Below are 19,542 nucleotides of genomic sequence, written 5' to 3' on the forward strand. Positions count from 1 at the left end.
CAGCCTTTCCCCAACCTGGTGCTGTCCAGATTTGTTGGACTACAACTCCCAGCATGTCCCACCGTGAAGATTTGGGCCCCCCTTACATAGTACGCAACCACTGCACAGACAAAAATCAAGAGCCGAAAATACCCTTGCTTGGTGCACTGAAAGTTTTATTTTAACAGGCAGGGAAAAGTTCTCCAGGACCGGAGAATAATTTCACTGCAACAGTGCCAGGACAAGCTGGCGGATGGAAAAGGGAACAATTCTGCCATACTCTTTACTTGACCTTCTTCTTTGGACGCAGGTTGTTGGTGTGGCCGCATTTCTTCTTGCGGCAGTTGACGGCACGGGGGTGCAGGCGGGCATAGCACCTGGATGGGAAGACACACAGGTGTGAGGCTGAGGGTTCCCCAAATTTTCTTCCCTTCAGAGAACTGCCCTGCTTTGTGGAGGAGCCGTTTTCTCCAGCAGGGAAGCCCTATGTGTTGCAAAGATTCTGGGGCACACATCCTAGCTTTGGTGGTGGGAAAACACAGACTAGCCTACAGAGGGATCCCCCCCACTCTGTTATGTTCCAGAGAAATCCATGAAGCATTCCTGGGGTGTACACACTTCAGGCAGGCCTCTACTCCTCTTGCATAAATGGGAGTGTTTATTTGTGACATTTATATACCGCTAAATTTAATAAGCTGCCTAAGTGGTTCTCCCTAGATCAGGAGTGTGGGCAACCTGTGGCCCTCTAGAGGTTGTTGGGCTGTCACTCCCATCTAGGGATGCTGGAGAAATTCAAGACGTATTAAGATGAGCTCGGATTTCTAAGAATCCGACCTGCGGAATCCGCTGCAGAGCGACCCCCTCAGGCCCTGCGGAGTCCATGGACTTTCGGATGATTTTTTTACTTTCCTGAAATTTGCGCACACAAATCCGTAGAAAAATATGCAAGTTTCTGCTGAGGAAACGTAGAATGGAGTAGGGGACAATACACTAAATGTTACGTACTGGGGTAAATTATGTAAATATTTATGTAATTATTTCCGTATTTTTCCGCATGACAGAAAAAAAAATTGCATCTGTCTGTGGGCAGATGATGGAACGAAAGGCACCCGACAATCCGCAAAACACAGACGGGGCGGATTTTACACAGTCCATACATCCCTACTCCCATCTGCCCCAAGCACTGGCCATTCTGGATGGGGCTGATGGGACCTGGAGTCCCATCACTGCCTCCTAGATCAGCCTCCCCCAATTGCTCTCCCTCCAGATGTATCGGGACTGCAACTATATGGCAATGGTGCCTGGGGATGATGGGAGTTGTAGCCTGACACACGGGGAGGGCATCGGATTGGGGAAGGCTGATCTAAGGCAACTCTCAGCTGGAGATGCATGTAACCTGTTACACCATAACTTTCTTTCCCTAAACAGGAGTGATTAATCTTTTTCAGCCAGAGGGCTGAATTCCATCTGGGGAAAATCACATTCCACTGGTGGGCGGGGTCAAAACCACCAGCATATTTTAGCTTAACGCTGTTACTGCCAGTAATGAAGCCTTCAGAGAGGCATTTTGACCTTTCAGAAGGGGGAAGAAACTGCAAGAGAAGCCCAGAAACCACCAAGGGACTGGAAGTCGGGGGACAGGGCTGTCTGTGAAACACTGGAAGGCTGGACAGGGGGGGAGGTCAGATTTGGCTTGAGGACCTCACCCACACCCTTAAATGTGGGCTCCAGCTGCCGCCCAGGCATACTTCCATTTTAAAAGGCTTCTGGCCCTTATGAGGCCTTTGCCACGAATGGTCCCCACTGCCTGATTTCAACACACCCCCTTGGCCTGAGCCTCCATCCCACCCAGGGTTACAGGACGGCAATTCTCCTTTCTCCATGTCCTGCCCTCACCCACAACCCCACAGCCGCGTGACACCTACTTGCGGCAGATCATCTTGTCGCAATTGTACTTCTGGGCGAGCTGCCGAAGGGAAGGCTCGATGATCCCTCCGCGGAGACGCAGCACCAAGTGAAGGGTGGACTCTAGCAAGGAGGGAAAAGGAGACGAGTTAGCCGCCTGCTCTGGCGTTTTGAGAAGCGGAGGGGGGAGCAGCCAGCCTAGAAACCCGACTCCAGAGCTCCCAGCCTCTGGGAACTGTACATCAGACTATCCAGGGACGTGGAGCGCAGGAGGCCATCTGTTCAGGGTGCCCAGCATGCCAAGGTGTAGGCAAAACAAAGGGTTCACAACGTCGGAGTCTGCCTTACACTGGCCAGGCTGTTGGTCCATCTAGTTCTCATCAGCAGCAGTTCTGCAGGGCCTGAGGCAGGGAAGGCTCTTCCCCCATCATCTGTTCCATTTTCAACTGGAAAGGCCAGGGACTGAACTGGGACATTCCGCATTCAAAGTACCTGCTCTACCACTGAACTACAGTCCCTCTTTTTTTCTTTTTACATCTTTCTCCAACCCTTCTACTCACATCAGTGTGTATGTAATTGTTCTCTCCCCCCCGGCCCCCAGTTAGTTTTATCCTACAATAATCCTGCGAGGTCAGTTAGGCGACTGGCTCAGAAGTCCTCCAGCGAACTTCATGGAGGCTGCGTGGGGATTTGAACCTGGGTCTCCTTAGTCCTAGCCAGACACTCTTAACCACAACACTACGCTGGCCATTTATTGTGTGATAGGCTGTGGAAAAGATTTATTTAAGTTATACCCCAGCTTTGTAACAAAAAATGGTGTGTAAGGCAACTTACAAGATTTTAAAAAATGTATTAAACAAGTATAAAACAAATAAATTAAAAGCAGTTAAAAACTTGCCCTTCAACTTGGTTTCCTCTGGAGGACACACAACTGGAGTTTGGGGAGGACGCACGTCTTCTTGCACCTTATTACTTTGCACTGGCTTTCCCCATCCAATGCTCCCCAGAGGTTGCTGGACTACAACTCCCATCAGCCCTGAACAGCATGGCCAATGGTCAGGAGTTGCAGTCCAAAACATCAGGAGGGTGGCAGTTTGGGGAAAGCTGACTTGGCATTTGTTGAGCGTGCATTCCAAGCAATTTCCGGCAAGGCAGGCCAAAGCAAGCGAGCGCCCCCAAATGGCCGAGAGCAGGGCCGAGAGAACACGTTACTTGAGGCCTCGGCAAGATTCTAAGTGGAGGCCGCAGGAACACAGGAAGCTGCCAGACTCTTGGTCCATCTAGCCCAGTACTGTCGACACTGACCAGCAATGGCTCTCCTGGGTTTCTGGCATGGGCTTTTCCTGCCTTTCCTGGAGATGCCGGGGATCAAACCCAGGACCTCCTGGGTGCAAAGAATGTGCTCTACTGTTAAGCTCTGGCACCTTCACTTTTCAGCACTATGTTTGGACTTGTAGCTGTTGCTGCGTCAGGCAACTATTTATGTATTTATTGAATTTATTATGTTTATATCCTACCTTTTTCCTCATTAAGGAAGCTAGGGCAGCTTACATAATCCTCCTCCTCTCCATTTTATCCTAACAACAGCCCTGTGAGGTGGATTGGGCCGAGAGTCTGCGACTGGCCCAAAGTCGCCCAGTGAGCTTCCGGGGCCGAGTGGACACTCGAACCCGGATCTCACACATCCCAGTCCAACACTCTCGCCACTACACCACACTTTTTAGGGCCTCACTCCATGCCAAGCAAGTGAAGTCAGTGGGAATCTCCCCTCATGTGATCTGAATCCATACTCTTTGCAAGCTGCAAGAGGGAATGAAACCCACTGGCTTCTTCTCGTGCTGCACTTCCAGTCTGTACGCCTGCTACAGGCGAAGGTGACACACTGCACGGGAAACCGACCGTGACCAACAGACAACTTAGCTTCTGCCACTACGACAAGGTGGTCCTCTGTCTCGGAACCATACCTTTCTGGATGTTGTAGTCCGAAAGTGTGCGCCCATCTTCCAGCTGCTTCCCCGCAAAGATCAGACGCTGCTGGTCGGGAGGGATACCTGCAAAGCAGAGGTTTCACGGGGAGGTCAGCAGGCATCTTCTCTGCCTGTATGGAGGCTTGCATGCGTATCAACAACTGACATTAAAGTATTCTCCTGTCAGCCTTTCCCAATGTGATGCCATCTGAATATGTTAGACTACAAGTCCCAGCAATCTGCAGCCAGCCATCTAAAGATGGCATAAGACTAATCAGTCTACAGCAGCCTTCACAGATACATAAGAAGAGCCCTGTTGGATCAGTCAAGGCTCCATCTAGTCCTGCATTCTGTTCACACAGCGTCCGACCACCTGCCCACGGGAAACCCATAAGCAGCACAGGAGTGCAACAGCAATTCCTCAATTGAGGAATTGAGCAATTGAGGTGCTCAATTCCTACTTTGGCTCAGTCTTCTCCCAAAAGAGGGTCTATGACCCCCCTGGCAAAGGCGAAGTACAGGCTGAAGGGGCAGGATTGCAGCTTGAGATCGACAGGCATATGGTCAAGGAACACCTCATTACTTTGAATGAGTTCAAATCTCCAGGGCCAGATGAACTGCATCCTAGAGTAATAAAGGAACTGGCAGAAGAACTCTCAGAACCGCTGTCTATTCTCTTTGAGAAATCATGGAGGACCGGGGAAGTGCCAGATGACTGGAGGAGGGCTAACGTTGTCCCTATCTTCAAAAAGGGTAAAAAGGAGGAACCTGGGAACTACAGACCAGTCAGTCTGACATCAATCCCTGGGAAAATTCTGGAGCAGATCATAAAGCAATCCATCTGGAAGCACCTTGACATCAATGCCGTGATTACTCGAAGCCAACATGGATTTGTCAAAAACAAGTCCTGCCAGACAAATCTGATCTCATTTTTTGATCAAGTCACCTCCCTTGTAGACCGTGGGAATGCTGTAGACATCATATACCTCGACTTCAGCAAAGCTTTCGACAAAGTGCCCCATGATATCCTGATGAGCAAATTTGCTCAAAGTGGGCTAGATGAAACAACGATCATGTGGATCCACAGTTGGCTACAGAATCGGACTCAAAGAGTGCTTATCAGTGGGACCTTCTCAAGCTGGGGAGAGGTAACGAGTGGGGTACCGCAGGGCTCAGTCCTGGGCCCAGTGCTCTTCAACATTTTTATTAATGACTTGGAGGAGGAGGTGCAGGGAATGCTGATCAAATTTGCAGATGACACAAAATTGGGAGGGATAGCTAATACTTTGGAAGACAGAAACAAAATTCAAAGTGATCTGGATAGACTGGAGCGCTGGGCAGAAAACAACAGAATGGCATTTAATAGGGACAAATGCCAAGTTCTGCACCTAGGAAAAAGAAACCAAATGCACAGTTACAAGATGGGGGATACGTGGCTCAACCACACTACGAGTGAGAAGGATCTTGGAATTGTCGTCAATCACAAGCTGAATATGAGCCAACAATGTGATGTGGCTGCAAAAAAGGCAAATGCTATTTTGGGCTGCATTAATAGAAGCATCGCTTCCAAATCCCGGGAAGTACTAGTTCCCCTCTACTCAGCACTGGTTAGGCCTCATCTGGAGTACTGTGTCCAGTTCTGGGCACCACACTTTAAGAAGGATGCAGACAAGCTGGAGAGGGTTCAAAGGAGGGCAACAAAGATGATCAGGGGACTGGAAACAAAGCCCTATGAAGAGAGACTGAAAGAACGGGGCATGTTTAGCCTTGAGAAGAGAAGACTGAGGGGAGATATGATAGCACTCTTCAAGTACTTGAAAGGTTGTCACAGAGAAGAAGGCCAGGATCTCTTCTTGATCATCCCAGAGTGCAGGACACGGAATAATGGGCTCAAGTTACAGGAAGCCAGATTCCGGCTGAACATCAGGAAAAACTTCCTGAGTGTCAGAGCAATACGGCAATGGAACCAATTACCTGGGGAGGTGGTGGGCTCTCCCACACTGGAGGCCTTTAAGACGAGGCTGGACAGCCATTTGTCAGGGATGCTCTGACTTGGATTCCTGCATTGAGCAGGGGGTTGGACTCGATGGCCTTGTAGGCCCCTTCCAACCCTACTATTCTATGATTCTATGAGCACCCTCCCACCCATGTTCCCTAGCAACTGCTGTACATAGGCTCACTGCCTTTGGTACTGGAGGTAACACACAGCCATCAGGACTAGTAGCAGTTGATAGCCTTCTCCTCCAAGAATGTGTCCAATCCCCCTTTAAAGCCATCCAAATGGGTGGCCATCGCTACATCGTGTTTAACTATGCACTGTGTGAAGGATCTTCTTAGCCTTCAACTCCCAGCCAGCATAAGCAACGGGTGAGGACTGCTGGCATTTGTAGTCCAAAGTATCTGGAGGGCACCAGGTCGGGGAAGTCAAGTCTGGAATCTAAAATGACTCAACTTGCAGTGTTGACTGCTGGAATCAATAATATCCATGAGTCACCAGTACAGCACTGTATCCAGCACAAATGTGATCAAATAACAGCCACTCCCCACTGGCAATAACCGGTAGGCTTTCCTCCTTTTAAAGCACTGCATCCAAGGGCAACTTCTCATTTTATTCAGAACCCTACTGATAGAGGGTGTTGAACACTGAGATGCCAAATCAAGATGTCAGGTCTGGTTTAGAAAGCCCCATGCAGCTGGGGCCTCAGCAGCTCCCCACACCTGTATCAACCTCCCCCAAGATTGAGCTCAACTCTGCTTTGAATGTCAATGTATGAGGAAGCCAGTTTTAAGTCCCACCAAGAGCAGGGCCTTTTCAGTAGTAGCACCGGAACTTTGACAAATCCCCCACCCAAGCTACATGTTTCTCTCCTACTTGATGCATGCATGTTTCTCGGCTGGGTAGCACGCAAGCTCAGGGTTAAGTGTGTACCTTCTTTATCCTGGATTTTTGCCTTAACATTCTCAATTGTGTCACTGGGTTCCACCTCAAGGGTGATGGTTTTGCCTGTAAGGGTTTTCACGAAGATCTGCATTGTGGCCGCTGAGTGTCACCTGGAGGGTGGGGGAAGGAGACATGGGAGGAGCAGTGGTTAAACCCAGCAGTATCATTACCTCCATTTTACAGATGGGGAAAACAAAGGCTGAGAGAGTTCGTGGCAGAGGTCAACTGCAGGGCTCTACTTTACAACACTAAACTACCTCTTGCTGATTAAGCCACAGGTGGGCAACTTGTGCCCTCCAGATATTTCGGTCTACAACTCCCATCAGCCCTTGCCAGCACAGCCAATGGCACGGGTTCATGGGGGTTGTAGTCTTAAACATCTGAAGGGCCACAAATCATCCTCTCCTGTGCTAAGCAATGACAAGCATGTTGCATTGTGAGTACTTCAGAGATGCTAAAGATTAACTATTATCCTACTGCAACTCCCAGATATTATGTTCCATATATTAACATCAAGTAATGACAGCCGCCACCATCTGTGCTTGCAAAATAGTCATCATAATTATAATATAACAATCATATTGGGTACGATTCAGCCAAAGTTAAAACACTTTTAGGGCACAATGCCACATGTTTAGACAGAAAAAGTCCTGGCTGGGGCATGCTGGGAGTTTTTTCTGTCTAAATATGCATAGGACTGCATCCTAAAGGCTGCAATTCCATGTATGCTTACCTGGAAGTACCCCCACTGAACACAATGGGACTTACTTCCGAGTAAACATGCAAACAGGATTTGTGCCGTTAGTTCCATCACTTCAGTGAGTGAGATTTAAGCCCATGCTTAACTTTCCCAGAGACCAATGGAACCTAGAAGTGATAGTCTTTGGCTGGATTGTGCCCAAGGTATTATCTCCATGTAAAATATATTACCATTCCTCTCGTCCTGGTCTCCATTCTCCCTAAACACACACACACACACACACACACACACGGGGGCAGGGGAGAAAGAAATATAAGGGAGAAATAACACACACACTATAAAATTCTCCCATATATACACACTGTATTATATTCAGTTACTCTCTCTATATAAAGTTATAACTCTAGAAATAAAATAATCCCCCTCTCTCTATAGAAACACACATGCAGTAAGTAGTTATACCTACAGGGTTATAGTTCTCTATGCAAACTATCTATAGCTATAAAATTCTCTGTGTATATACATGCATTCACACTATGTGCTAAATCCACTTAGTCATACTTAACATGTCCCATTGATGTCAAAGGGAATGCCTTTAAGTCAGGAACGTTCTGTCTTTCTATATAAAATGATCTCGCAATATTTATACACACATACATGCGTAGTATATATACAGGGAGAGAATACATATATCTATATATGCAATATTATTTTACTCAGAAAGGCAGAACCTTCCAGACTTACTATATTTCTCTCTCTCTATGTATCTGCACACACAGATACACACACTATACTTAAGAAGAGCCCTGCTGGATCAGACTAAGGGTCCAGCTAGTCCAGCATTCTGTTCACACAGTGGCCAACCAGCTGCCCACGGGAAACCCACAAGCAGGGCATGAGCGCAACAGCACCCTCCCACCCATGTTCCCCAGCAACTGGTTTACACGGGCTCACTGCCTTTGGTACTGGAGGCATCAGGACTAGTAGCCATTGATAGCCTTCTCCTCCATGAATTTGCCCAACCCCCTTTTAAAGTCATCCAAACTGGTGGCCATCACTGCATCCTGTGGTAGCGAATTCCATAGTTTAATGATGCACTTGTGTGTTATATTTATACCACTCTCACTCTCTATATCTATTGCATTCTCTCTCTCCCTATACATATCATACTCACATACAGAAACTATATTATCTAGAATTATCTTGCACACACACTAGGGAGAATATCTATCTATCTATCTATCTATCTACTGAGATACACACACTCACACACACATTTTATGCAAGAAAGTTAGAATTTTCCATTCTCTCTCTCTGTCTCTCTCTCTCTCCATACAGGCACTCTATGTATATTTCATCTATACCTCTACACATAATGTGTGATACATTATACATAATTGAGAGACAGAACTTTCCAGACTTAATTCTTTATGTAAATATACACAGACACACTATTCTGTGTTATATTTATACCCCTGTGCTCTCTCTCCCCATATATATATAGAGAGCTTTCTCTCTCTCCCAGATCATATAGCTATTCACATACAGAAACTATATAATATAAAATTATCTTGTACATGCACTCTAGGGAGAGATCACACACACACACAGAGATGCACATTAGCTTTATACAGAAAGGCAGAACTTTCCAGACTTACTCTCTCTATATCTATCTATCTATCTATCTATCTACAAAGATACACACTTTACCTGTTTTATATTCATACCTCTCTACATCTCTCTCCCCCTGTACAGATATTGATATACACAAATATATATATATATATCTCTACACACATACATATATACACACACAGAGAGTGTAAGTCTGGGAAGTTCTGCCTTTCTGTATAAAATTATCTTGCACATATGCATTCTCTCTCTCTATATATCTATCTATCTATCTATCTATCTATCTACAAAGACATACACTTTACCTGTTTTATATTCATTCCTCTCTCTACATCTCTCTCCCCCTGTACAGATATTCATATACACAAATATATATATATATATAAAGAGAGAGAGAGAGAGAGAAGGCAGATTTCATACAGGGGGCAGAACTCCCCGGCCGCGCACCGCCCGCCCACCCCACGGCAGACACGCGCCCGCGCGCGGGGCCCTACGCTGCCCTCTACAACCAGGCCCGACGGCCTCACGCGGGGGGGAAGACGGAGCCGCGACACAAATATGCGGGCGGGGCGAGGGGGAGCGGGGCCGCCCCGCCCGGGCGCCCAGGCCCCGGCCCCGGCCCCGGCCCCGCCGCCCCCAGGCCCCGGCCCCGCCGCCACCCACCCGCCACGCGCCTCCTTCTGCCTCTCGTCGCCGAGCGGAAAGAGAGCGAGCCCCGGCCGGAAGCGGAAACGAGGCCCACGCCCGCCTCCGCCCCTGCCCCTGGGCCGCCCGCCGCCAGGCGGCGCCACAGAGCTCGCTCAGGTCGCCGCGAGGCGGCGGCGGCGCGCCCCTCCCTGCGCCGCGCGTCGCCGCGCACCAGCTCCGCGGGGGTCGCGCGGTTCTTCAGGCCGTAGAGGCAAGACGGCCAGAGGGACGCGCGCTGCGTTCCGACGCCGAGTTTCCGGGTTCACGGGGGGCGACAAACGAACAGCCCCTCCGCCTCCCGGCCGGTGTTGCCATTAGTATCAGTATTACTACTAGTGCTGTTATTAGTGTCGTTATTATCATTGTTATCCTGGGGGGTCCATTCCCCCGAGGGCCCGAATGCATTGGACTGCAGCTCCCACATTCCCCAGCCAGCATGTCCATTCCCCAGGGGCCCCAAATGCATTGGACTGCAGCTCCCATTTTCCCCAGCTAGCATGTCCATTCCCCCGGGGGCCCAAATGCATTGGACTGCAGCTCCCATATTCCCCAGCCAGCATGTCCATTCCCCCGGGGGGGGAAATGCATTGGACTGCAGCTCCCATATTCCCCAGCTAGCATGTCCATTCCCCCGGGGGGCCAAATGCATTGGACTGCAGCTCCCACATTCCCCAGCCAGCATGTCCATTCCCCCGGGGGCCCAAATGCATTGGACTGCAGCTCCCATATTCCCCAGCCAGCATGTCCATTCCCCCGGGGGCCCAAATGCATTGGACTGCAGCTCCCATATTCCCCAGCCAGCATGTCCATTCCCCCGGGGGCCCAAATGCATTGGACTGCAGCTCCCATATTCCCCAGCCAGCATGTCCATTCCCCCGGGGGCCCAAATGCATTGGACTGCAGCTCCCATATTCCCCAGCCAGCATGTCCATTCCCCCGGGGGCCCAAATGCATTGGACTGCAGCTCCCATATTCCCCAGCCAGCATGTCCATTCCCCCGGGGGGCCAAATGCATTGGACTGCAGCTCCCATATTCCCCAGCCAGCATGTCCATTCCCCCGGGGGCCCGAATGCATTGGACTGCAGCTCCCACATTCCCCAGCCAGCATGTCCATTCCCCAGGGGCCCCAAATGCATTGGACTGCAGCTCCCATTTTCCCCAGCTAGCATGTCCATTCCCCCGGGGGCCCAAATGCATTGGACTGCAGCTCCCATATTCCCCAGCCAGCATGTCCATTCCCCCGGGGGGGGAAATGCATTGGACTGCAGCTCCCATATTCCCCAGCTAGCATGTCCATTCCCCCGGGGGGCCAAATGCATTGGACTGCAGCTCCCACATTCCCCAGCCAGCATGTCCATTCCCCCGGGGGCCCAAATGCATTGGACTGCAGCTCCCATATTCCCCAGCCAGCATGTCCATTCCCCCGGGGGCCCAAATGCATTGGACTGCAGCTCCCATATTCCCCAGCCAGCATGTCCATTCCCCCGGGGGCCCAAATGCATTGGACTGCAGCTCCCATATTCCCCAGCCAGCATGTCCATTCCCCCGGGGGCCCAAATGCATTGGACTGCAGCTCCCATATTCCCCAGCCAGCATGTCCATTCCCCCGGGGGCCCAAATGCATTGGACTGCAGCTCCCATATTCCCCAGCCAGCATGTCCATTCCCCCGGGGGGCCAAATGCATTGGACTGCAGCTCCCATATTCCCCAGCCAGCATGTCCATTCCCCCGGGGGCCCAAATGCATTGGACTGCAGCTCCCATATTCCCCAGCTAGCATGTCCATTCCCCCGGGGGGCCAAATGCATTGGACTGCAGCTCCCATATTCCCCAGCTAGCATGTCCATTCCCCCGGGGGGCCAAATGCATTGGACTGCAGCTCCCATATTCCCCAGCCAGCATGTCCATTCCCCCGGGGGGGGAAATGCATTGGACTGCAGCTCCCATATTCCCCAGCTAGCATGTCCATTCCCCCGGGGGGCAAAATGCATTGGACTGCAGCTCCCATATTCCCCAGCCAGCATGTCCATTCCCCCGGGGGGCCAAATGCATTGGACTGCAGCTCCCATATTCCCCAGCTAGCATGTCCATTCCCCCGGGGGGGCAAAATGCATTGGACTGCAGCTCCCATATTCCCCAGCCAGCATGTCCATTCCCCCAGGGGGGCCAAATGGATTGGACTGCAGCTCCCATATTCCCCAGCCAGCATGTCCATTCCCCCAGGGGGGCCAAATGGATTGGACTGCAGCTCCCATATTCCCCAGCCAGCATGTCCATTCCCCCGGGGGGGGAAATGCATTGGACTGCAGCTCCCATTTTCCCCAGCTAGCATGTCCATTCCCCCGGGGGGCCAAATGCATTGGACTGCAGCTCCCATATTCCCCAGCTAGCATGTCCATTCCCCCGGGGGGCCAAATGCATTGGACTGCAGCTCCCATATTCCCCAGCCAGCATGTCCATTCCCCCGGGGGGGGAAATGCATTGGACTGCAGCTCCCATATTCCCCAGCTAGCATGTCCATTCCCCCGGGGGGGCAAAATGCATTGGACTGCAGCTCCCATATTCCCCAGCCAGCATGTCCATTCCCCCAGGGGGGCCAAATGGATTGGACTGCAGCTCCCATATTCCCCAGCTAGCATGTCCATTCCCCCGGGGGGGGAAATGCATTGGACTGCAGCTCCCATATTCCCCAGCTAGCATGTCCATTCCCCCGGGGGGCCAAATGCATTGGACTGCAGCTCCCATATTCCCCAGCCAGCATGTCCATTCCCCCGGGGGGGGAAATGCATTGGACTGCAGCTCCCATATTCCCCAGCTAGCATGTCCATTCCCCCGGGGGGGCAAAATGCATTGGACTGCAGCTCCCATATTCCCCAGCCAGCATGTCCATTCCCCCAGGGGGGCCAAATGGATTGGACTGCAGCTCCCATTTTCCCCAGCCAGCATGTCCATTCCCCCGGGGGGGGAAATGCATTGGACTGCAGCTCTCATTTTCCCCAGCCGGCATGTCCATTCCCCCGGGGGGCCAAATGCATTGGACTGCAGCTCCCATATTCCCCAGCCAGCATGTCCATTCCCCCGGGGGGGGAAATGCATTGGACTGCAGCTCCCATATTCCCCAGCCAGCATGTCCATTCCCCCAGGGGCCCCAAATGCATTGGACTGCAGCTCTCATTTTCCCCAGCCGGCATGTCCATTCCCCCGGGGGGCCAAATGCATTGGACTGCAGCTCCCATTTTCCCCAGCTAGCATGTCCATTCCCCCGGGGGGCCAAATGCATTGGACTGCAGCTCCCATATTCCCCAGCTAGCATGTCCATTCCCCCGGGGGGCCAAATGCATTGGACTGCAGCTCCCATATTCCCCAGCCAGCATGTCCATTCCCCCAGGGGGGCCAAATGGATTGGACTGCAGCTCCCATTTTCCCCAGCCAGCATGTCCATTCCCCCGGGGGGGGAAATGCATTGGACTGCAGCTCCCATATTCCCCAGCTAGCATGTCCATTCCCCCGGGGGGGCAAAATGCATTGGACTGCAGCTCCCATATTCCCCAGCCAGCATGTCCATTCCCCCAGGGGGGCCAAATGGATTGGACTGCAGCTCCCATTTTCCCCAGCCAGCATGTCCATTCCCCCGGGGGGGGAAATGCATTGGACTGCAGCTCTCATTTTCCCCAGCCGGCATGTCCATTCCCCCGGGGGGCCAAATGCATTGGACTGCAGCTCCCATATTCCCCAGCCAGCATGTCCATTCCCCCAGGGGGGCCAAATGGATTGGACTGCAGCTCCCATTTTCCCCAGCCGGCATGTCCATTCCCCCGGGGGGGCGAAATGCATTGGACTGCAGCTCCCATATTCCCCAGCTAGCATGTCCATTCCCCCGGGGGGCCCAAATGCATTGGACTGCAGCTCCCATATTCCCCAGCCAGCATGTCCATTCCCCCGGGGGGGGAAATGCATTGGACTGCAGCTCCCATATTCCCCAGCCGGCATGTCGATTCCCCCGGGGTCCCAAATGCATTGGACTGCAGCTCCCATATTCCCCAGCCAGCATGTGCATTCCCCCCGGGGGCCCAAATGCATTGGACTGCAGCTCCCATATTCCCCAGCCAGCATGTCCATTCCCCCGGGGGGGGAAATGCATTGGACTGCAGCTCCCATATTCCCCAGCCGGCATGTCCATTCCCCCGGGGTCCCAAATGCATTGGACTGCAGCTCCCATATTCCCCAGCCAGCATGTCCTTTCCCCCGGGGGGGGGGAATGCATTGGACTGCAGCTCCCATTTTCCCCAGCCGGCATGTCCATTCCCCCGGGGGGGCGAAATGCATTGGACTGCAGCTCCCATATTCCCCAGCCGGCATGTCCATTCCCCCAGGGGGCCCAAATGCATTGGACTGCAGCTCCCATTTTCCCCAGCCGGCATGTCCATTCCCCCGGGGGGCCGAAATGCATTGGACTGCAGCTCCCATATTCCCCAGCTAGCATGTCCATTCCCCCGGGGGGCCCAAATGCATTGGACTGCAGCTCCCATATTCCCCAGCCAGCATGTCCATTCCCCCGGGGGGGGAAATGCATTGGACTGCAGCTCCCATATTCCCCAGCCGGCATGTCCATTCCCCCGGGGTCCCAAATGCATTGGACTGCAGCTCCCATATTCCCCAGCCAGCATGTCCTTTCCCCCGGGGGGGGGGAATGCATTGGACTGCAGCTCCCATTTTCCCCAGCCGGCATGTCCATTCCCCCGGGGGGGCGAAATGCATTGGACTGCAGCTCCCATATTCCCCAGCCGGCATGTCCATTCCCCCAGGGGGCCCAAATGCATTGGACTGCAGCTCCCATTTTCCCCAGCCGGCATGTCCATTCCCCCGGGGGGCCGAAATGCATTGGACTGCAGCTCCCATATTCCCCAGCTAGCATGTCCATTCCCCCGGGGGGCCCAAATGCATTGGACTGCAGCTCCCATATTCCCCAACCAGCATGTCCATTCCCCCAGGGGGCCCAAATGCATTGGACTGCAGCTCCCATATTCCCCAGCCGGCATGTCCATTCCCCCGGGGGGCCCAAATGCATTGGACTGCAGCTCCCATATTCCCCAGCCGGCATGTCCATTCCCCTGGGGTCCCAAATGCATTGGACTGCAGCTCCCATATTCCCCAGCCAGCATGTCCTTTCCCCCGGGGGGGGGAATGCATTGGACTGCAGCTCCCATTTTCCCCAGCCGGCATGTCCATTCCCCCGGGGGGGCGAAATGCATTGGACTGCAGCTCCCATATTCCCCAGCCGGCATGTCCATTCCCCCAGGGGGCCCAAATGCATTGGACTGCAGCTCCCATATTCCCCAGCCAGCATGTCCATTCCCCCAGGGGCCCCAAATGCATTGGACTGCAGCTCCCATTTTCCCCAGCCGGCATGTCCATTCCCCCGGGGGGGCGAAATGCATTGGACTGCAGCTCCCATATTCCCCAGCCAGCATGTCCATTCCCCCAGGGGCCCCAAATGCATTGGACTGCAGCTCTCATTTTCCCCAGCCGGCATGTCCATTCCCCCGGGGTCCCAAATGCATTGGACTGCAGCTCCCATATTCCCCAGCCAGCATGTCCTTTCCCCCGGGGGGGGGGAATGCATTGGACTGCAGCTCCCATTTTCCCCAGCCGGCATGTCCATTCCCCCGGGGGGGCGAAATGCATTGGACTGCAGCTCCCATATTCCCCAGCCGGCATGTCCATTCCCCCAGGGGGCCCAAATGCATTGGACTGCAGCTCCCATATTCCCCAGCCAGCATGTCCATTCCCCCAGGGGCCCCAAATGCATTGGACTGCAGCTCCCATTTTCCCCAGCCGGCATGTCCATTCCCCCGGGGGGGCAAAATGCATTGGACTGCAGCTCCCATATTCCCCAGCCAGCATGTCCATTCCCCCAGGGGCCCCAAATGCATTGGACTGCAGCTCTCATTTTCCCCAGCCGGCATGTCCATTCCCCCGGGGGGCCAAATGCATTGGACTGCAGCTCCCATATTCCCCAGCCAGCATGTCCATTCCCCCAGGGGGGCCAAATGGATTGGACTGCAGCTCCCATTTTCCCCAGCCGGCATGTCCATTCCCCCGGGGGGGCGAAATGCATTGGACTGCAGCTCCCATATTCCCCAGCTAGCATGTCCATTCCCCCGGGGGGCCCAAATGCATTGGACTGCAGCTCCCATATTCCCCAACCAGCATGTCCATTCCCCCAGGGGGCCCAAATGAATTGGACTGCAGCTCCCATATTCCCCAGCCAGCATGTCCATTCCCCCGGGGGGCCCAAATGCATTGGACTGCAGCTCCCATATTCCCCAGCCGGAATGTCCATTCCCCCGGGGGGCCCAAATGCATTGGACTGCAGCTCCCATATTCCCCAGCCAGCATGTCCTTTCCCCCGGAGGGGGGGAATGCATTGGACTGCAGCTCCCATTTTCCCCAGCCGGCATGTCCATTCCCCCGGGGGGGCGAAATGCATTGGACTGCAGCTCCCATATTCCCCAGCCGGCATGTCCATTCCCCCAGGGGGCCCAAATGCATTGGACTGCAGCTCCCATATTCCCCAGCCAGCATGTCCATTCCCCCAGGGGCCCCAAATGCATTGGACTGCAGCTCCCATTTTCCCCAGCCGGCATGTCCATTCCCCCAGGGGGGCGAAATGCATTGGACTGCAGCTCCCATATTCCCCAGCCAGCATGTCCATTCCCCCAGGGGCCCCAAATGCATTGGACTGCAGCTCTCATTTTCCCCAGCCGGCATGTCCATTCCCCCGGGGGGCCAAATGCATTGGACTGCAGCTCCCATATTCCCCAGCCAGCATGTCCTTTCCCCCGGGGGGGGGAATGCATTGGACTGCAGCTCCCATTTTCCCCAGCCGGCATGTCCATTCCCCCGGGGGGGCGAAATGCATTGGACTGCAGCTCCCATATTCCCCAGCCAGCATGTCCATTCCCCCAGGGGCCCCAAATGCATTGGACTGCAGCTCCCATTTTCCCCAGCCGGCATGTCCATTCCCCCGGGGGGCCAAATGCATTGGACTGCAGCTCCCATATTCCCCAGCCAGCATGTCCATTCCCCCAGGGGCCCCAAATGCATTGGACTGCAGCTCCCATATTCCCCAGCCAGCATGTCCATTCCCCCGGGGGGGCCAAATGCATTGGACTGCAGCTCCCATATTCCCCAGCCAGCATGTGCATTCCCACCGGGGGGGCCAAATGCATTGGACTGCAGCTCCCATATTCCCCAGCCAGCATGTGCATTCCCCCCGGGCGGCCTGAATGCATTGGACTGCAGCTCCCATATTCCCCAGCCAGCATGTGCATTCTCCCCGGGGGGCCCGAAGGCATTTGACTGCAGCTCCCCTATTCCTCACCCTGCCTGTAAATTCCCCCCAGGGGGCCCAAATGCATTGGACTGCAGCTCCCATATTCCCCAGCCAGCATGTCCATTCCCCTGGGGGGGCCAAATGCATTGGACTGCAGCTCCCATATTCCCCTGCCAGCATGTGCATTCCCCCCGGGGGGCCCAAATGCATTGGACTGCAGCTCCCATATTCCCCAGCCAGCATGTGCATTCCCCCGGGGGGGCCAAATGCATTGGACTGCAGCTCCCACATTCCCCAGCCAGCATGTCCATTCCCCCGGGGGGGGGAATGCATTGGACAGCAGCTCCCATATTCCCCAGCCAGCATGTGCATTCCCCCGGGGGAGGGCAAATGCATTGGACTGCAGCTCCCATATTCCCCAGCCGGCATGTCCATTCCCCCGGGGTCCCAAATGCATTGGACTGCAGCTCCCATATTCCCCAGCCAGCATGTGCATTCCCCCCGGGGGCCCAAATGCATTGGACTGCAGCTCCCCTATTCCTCAGCCAGCATGTTCATTCCCCCATGGGGCCCAAATGCATTGGACTGCAGCTCCCATATTCCCCTGCCAGCATGTGCATTCCCCCCGGGGGGCCCAAATGCATTGGACTGCAGCTCCCATATTCCCCAGCCAGCATGTGCATTCCCCCGGGGGGCCCAAATGCATTGGACTGCAGCTCCCACATTCCCCAGCCAGCATGTCCATTCCCCCGGGGGGGGAATGCATTGGACAGCAGCTCCCATATTCCCCAGCCAGCATGTGCATTCCCCCGGGGGAGGGCAAATGCATTGGACTGCAGCTCCCATATTCCCCAGCCGGCATGTCCATTCCCCCGGGGTCCCAAATGCATTGGACTGCAGCTCCCATATTCCCCAGCCAGCATGTGCATTCCCCCCGGGGGCCCAAATGCATTGGACTGCAGCTCCCCTATTCCTCAGCCAGCATGTTCATTCCCCCGTGGGGCCCAAATGCATTGGACTGCAGCTCCCATATTCCCCTGCCAGCATGTGCATTCCCCCCGGGGGGCCCAAATGCATTGGACTGCAGCTCCCATATTCCCCAGCCAGCATGTGCATTCCCCCGGGGGGCCCAAATGCATTGGACTGCAGCTCCCACATTCCCCAGCCAGCATGTCCATTCCCCCGGGGGGGGGGAATGCATTGGACAGCAGCTCCCATATTCCCCAGCCAGCATGTGCATTCCCCCGGGGGAGGGCAAATGCATTGGACTGCAGCTCCCATATTCCCCAGCCGGCATGTCCATTCCCCCGGGGTCCCAAATGCATTGGACTGCAGCTCCCATATTCCCCAGCCAGCATGTGCATTCCCCCCGGGGGCCCAAATGCATTGGACTGCAGCTCCCCTATTCCTCAGCCAGCATGTTCATTCCCCCGTGGGGCCCAAATGCATTGGACTGCAGCTCCCATATTCCCCAGCCAGCATGTGCATTCCCTCCGGGGGGCCCAAATGCATTGGACTGCAGCTCCCATAATCCCCAGCCAGCATGGCCAATGAGCGCTTAACATCTTCAACTTTTCATGAGACAAAGGTAGCGCTGTGCTTCTGGCATCCTTGTTCCGATAGCCATGACAAGTTTGGAATGTCCGGCTCGCCATGTTCAGTTTGCTTGAATCTGGAATGGCACAACATGGGAGGAACAAAGCTCAAAAGTGCCGTGGAAGGAAGGAATTGTGCTGATGGCAGTTCGTAGGGTAATCGCCAAAAGTTGAAAAACCGCAGAACTTTTAACACTGCGGTCTTGGTACATTTGTTTACAATATTTGTATACCACTCCACATCCAAAGATTTCAGAGCAGCGAACAGTAGATAGGATAAAATAATAGAAACACCATGTTAAAATAATTACTATTTTTTAAAAAGAAACAGAGTTCTGATAAAACCGCGGCCGGTCACTCAAGGAAGGCCACTGGGCTGTGGTAAAGAGCCAGGGCAGAAGAACTGATGTAATTAATTTAAGATTTGCTAAAAGGGAAGTCAAAATATCTGATTTTGATAAGATACGGCATGATTTGATTTCATATACAAATCAGAGACATGTGCAGTGGCATCTATCAAAGCCTTTCCTCAGATGATGGAGAAGAGACTAAGGGCACATCCTGTGCATATTTAGACAGAAGGAAGTCCTACAACTCCCAGCTTTCCCTAGCTGGGGAAAGCTGGGAGTTGTAGGACTTTTTCTGTCTAAACATGCACCCTAACGCTGCAGCCCTATGCACACTTACCTGGAGTAAGTCCAACTGAACTTAGTGGGGCTTACTTCTGAGTAGATATGCATAGGATTGTGCTGTAAATGTAACTTGCTATTATAAAGAACCATAAAGAAAATTGCCAAGCA

The 19,542-nt window shown here is 53.5% G+C and overlaps 1 protein-coding gene across 2 annotated transcripts; it reads right to left on the reverse strand.

Moving 5' to 3' along the window:
• Positions 1–138: 138 nt before the first annotated feature.
• On the reverse strand, positions 139–9,831 carry UBA52 (ubiquitin A-52 residue ribosomal protein fusion product 1). 2 transcript variants are annotated; one of them, XM_084825419.1, is made up of 6 exons: positions 9,788–9,831; positions 9,430–9,468; positions 6,781–6,902; positions 3,849–3,935; positions 1,905–2,007; positions 139–356 (listed from the first exon to the last, which is right to left on the reverse strand). In XM_084825419.1, exons 3-6 carry the CDS (start codon positions 6,881–6,883, stop codon positions 263–265), a joined length of 387 nt encoding a protein of 128 aa, XP_084681545.1. In that variant the 5' UTR covers positions 6,884–6,902; positions 9,430–9,468; positions 9,788–9,831; the 3' UTR covers positions 139–262. The 2 variants fall into 2 exon arrangements, with proteins under 2 accessions (XP_084681545.1, XP_084681544.1); XM_084825418.1 differs by lacking the exon at positions 9,430–9,468.
• Between the last annotated feature and the right edge of the window lie 9,711 nt (positions 9,832–19,542).

The sequence above is a fragment of the Heloderma suspectum genome, chromosome Z (assembly GCF_057233095.1).
Source record: "Heloderma suspectum isolate Gila_16-S chromosome Z, 16-S_ref, whole genome shotgun sequence".
In the NCBI taxonomy this organism is placed as follows: domain Eukaryota; kingdom Metazoa; phylum Chordata; class Lepidosauria; order Squamata; family Helodermatidae; genus Heloderma; species Heloderma suspectum.